This window comes from Vigna radiata, chromosome 2, assembly GCF_000741045.1.
Source record: "Vigna radiata var. radiata cultivar VC1973A chromosome 2, Vradiata_ver6, whole genome shotgun sequence".
Classification (NCBI taxonomy): Eukaryota; Viridiplantae; Streptophyta; class Magnoliopsida; order Fabales; family Fabaceae; genus Vigna; species Vigna radiata.
This window is the reverse complement of record NC_028352.1, coordinates 11347372-11350246: the sequence shown is the minus strand read 5'-3', so window position 1 is coordinate 11350246 and position 2875 is coordinate 11347372. Positions and strand designations below refer to the sequence as shown.

The 2875-nt window shown below is 37.1% G+C and overlaps 1 protein-coding gene across 3 annotated transcripts; it reads left to right on the top strand.

The window, feature by feature from the left end:
* The first annotated feature begins 511 nt into the window (after positions 1-511).
* Positions 512-2318, top strand: LOC106754429 (riboflavin synthase). Of its 3 annotated transcripts, none has more exons than XM_022778621.1 (2): positions 512-1285; positions 1952-2318. In XM_022778621.1, the coding sequence occupies exons 1-2, from the start codon at positions 722-724 to the stop codon at positions 1964-1966; spliced, it is 579 nt and encodes a 192-aa protein (XP_022634342.1). In that variant the 5' UTR covers positions 512-721; the 3' UTR covers positions 1967-2318. The 3 variants fall into 3 exon arrangements, with proteins under 3 accessions (XP_022634342.1, XP_014491935.1, XP_014491932.1); XM_014636449.2 differs by lacking the exon at positions 1952-2318 and adding an exon at positions 1424-1748; XM_014636446.2 differs by lacking the exon at positions 1952-2318 and having other exon boundaries at positions 513-1748.
* Positions 2319-2875: the final 557 nt, after the last annotated feature.

The following is a 2875-nucleotide window of genomic DNA, read 5'->3' as shown; positions in this document are numbered from 1 at the left end:
TTTAAGGATTAATTTTATAATTACTTACTATCTTATAATTATAATTACTTATTATTTTATAATTATAATTACTTATGTGAGTGTTTTCATAAAGATTTAGGTCTTGTTCACTTGAGTGGATTTAAGGGAGAGTAATTGAGAGGATTTGAAGATAATTTTTGTTTTATTGTTTATTTGAGTGAATTTGGAAGTAAAGGAGAGTGAATTTTGAAGTAAAATTTATGTGAAAATTAGTGTAAGATTTAATTTATATGACAGATTAAAAAAATTTACTTTTAAATATATTCTCATTAATCTCCAAATCTATTCAAATAAATAACAAAAAAAAATTATATTCAAATTTTCTCAATTACTGAAATTCAAATAAAGACTTAAAAACACTGAATAGCAGTTATTTTAAAGTTAAAACACCAAGTACTGAATAGAGGATAATTTATGATCTAATATAAATTTATTGTGAAATCCTTCTATTTGTTTTTCTTTATATTGATATTAACCAAACTTTTACGAATCTTAATCAGTTCTCCTTTGGTCAAGTGGAGTGGCACTTCTTTTCCTTCTAGATCCGAAAACGAACCTCGCAAAGAACCATCTCATACATTAGCAGAAGCACATCCATAACAGCTCCCAAACGCAGATTCCTCAAATTCCCAAAGACAACACAACACAACACAACACGACACAGTCCTAATTGTTCAAATCCCAACACAACACTGTCAAAATGCCACTTTCATCTTCTCTTACCTTAACACCCACACTCCCAAGAATCGCCTCAACAACTCACGCTTCCCACAATTCTCACCCCACCTATCTCAGATTCACTCCCAATTTCAAACCTACCCATCTACGCGCCTTCCTCCCACTAACTTCACTCGCCCCCACGCGCCACCGCCGCGCGGCTGGACCCGTCTGCCTCTTCACCGGCATAGTCGAGGAAATGGGCAGCGTCAAGCAGCTCGGCACGGCCCCGCATGGTGGCTTTGACCTCAAAATCGCTGCTTCCACGGTCCTTGACGGCGTCAACCTTGGTGATAGTATCGCTGTGAACGGCACTTGCCTCACGGTGACGGAATTCGATGGCAAAGTCTCCGACTTTACGGTGGGGCTGTCGCCGGAGACGCTGCGCAAGACATCGCTGTCGGAGCTGAAGCCTGGGTCGCCGGTGAACCTGGAGCGCGCGGTGACGCCGTCGAGCCGCATGGGTGGGCACTTCGTGCAGGGTCACGTGGACAGTACGGGGGTGATCGTGTCGAAGGTTCCAGAAGGAGATTCCCTTTGGGTGAAGGTGAGGACTGAAAAATCGTTGCTTAAGTACATTGTGCCTAAGGGGTTTATTGCTGTGGATGGGACTAGTTTGACTGTGGTCGATGTGTTCGACGATGAAGAGTGTTTCAATTTCATGTTGGTGGCTTATACTCAACAGAAGGTGGTGATTCCTCTGAAGAACGTTGGGGACAAGGTGAATCTTGAGGTCGATATTCTTGGCAAGTATGTGGAGAGGCTTCTCGGTAGTGGTTTTGTTTCATCCTATACTGATAGTTCTTGATACACATGGTTGAAATGTATGCTTGTGATAGATTGATTATCTTGATTTGCTTCCTGAAAAAAAAAAATATAATTTTACTGGTTTTATATGGTGTTTTGTCTATTTGATAGATGTTTACAGTTTTGCATTAGTTCTTCATGATGCTATTGTGAATGTATGTTTGAATGTCAGTTGGGAACGTGCCTTAAAATTCCCAAAACTAGCGCATTTCTAACCTTTATTATCCTTATATAGTTTTAAGTTTGAATGAACTTCATATTGCAAACATAGTTTGCAAAAGTGACTTTCTCTTTTTGTCCATTTCAAACTGAGTTCCGAGACAAAATTGAGGCAATTCTCAGTTTACAATTGGACCCAGCTGAAAACTGGACATGCCCTTAACTTTATCTGCTTTGATTGGTCCAGATGTCGCTTGGTTAGGAACTCAATAACATGATCAGACATTGAACTGGAATTAAATGTATGGTAATTTGTTACATTCATATGGGACTGAGTCAGCAGGTAAATGCTTGACTATGTTTAGCTTATGTGGTGTGTGTTTCTTTTTCTTATCTTTCTGTCTCGCAAACTTCATTAAAGTGGAACAGAGAAGAATAAGTAGAATGGGTACGAGAGTTTTGTACTAAGGAGTTAATAAGCATCAAGTGATTATCACACTATGTAGTCAAGCTTTAAAAGGATGATCTTATGCTGCTTGAGCTGTAATTGGAGGATCTCTAATTCAGCCTGAATAATATATAGTTGAGTCTCAAACCTTGTGACTCTCTCTCTCTCTCTCTCTCTCTCTCTCTATATATATATATATATATATATATATATATATATATATATATATATATTGACTCTAACGACCAACTAGTTTAAGTGAGAACAACTAATTACATGCATCAAAGAAAGATTAGAAATAATGAATGGTTAAGATTTTACTTAGGAATTTAGATTATTATAGTGGTGGTAGACAATAGATAAGAGACAGAAGGATGACACAAAATATTTTAGATTGGTTTGAATATTCCAGATTTTAAATCCAGTCGTAGTCATCTTAACCTTAAAGAGTTTGTTTCCATTATATTGATAATGTCCGATTATAATCACATTTCACACACAAAACATGTAATCACACAAGATATGAACAATAACTCTTGAACACCAACACCTAATGTAGAAACCTACTGCACTGGAACACCAAGCTTAGGTGTAGAACGAGTCACAATGGAGTTTGGAAGAAATTATACATTGTGACAAATATCTGAAAGATTAAAGATCAAAGTGAATATGCAACAAAGTCACCAAAATGTCTTGAGATGAAAACTTTTACAAAAGATTTCA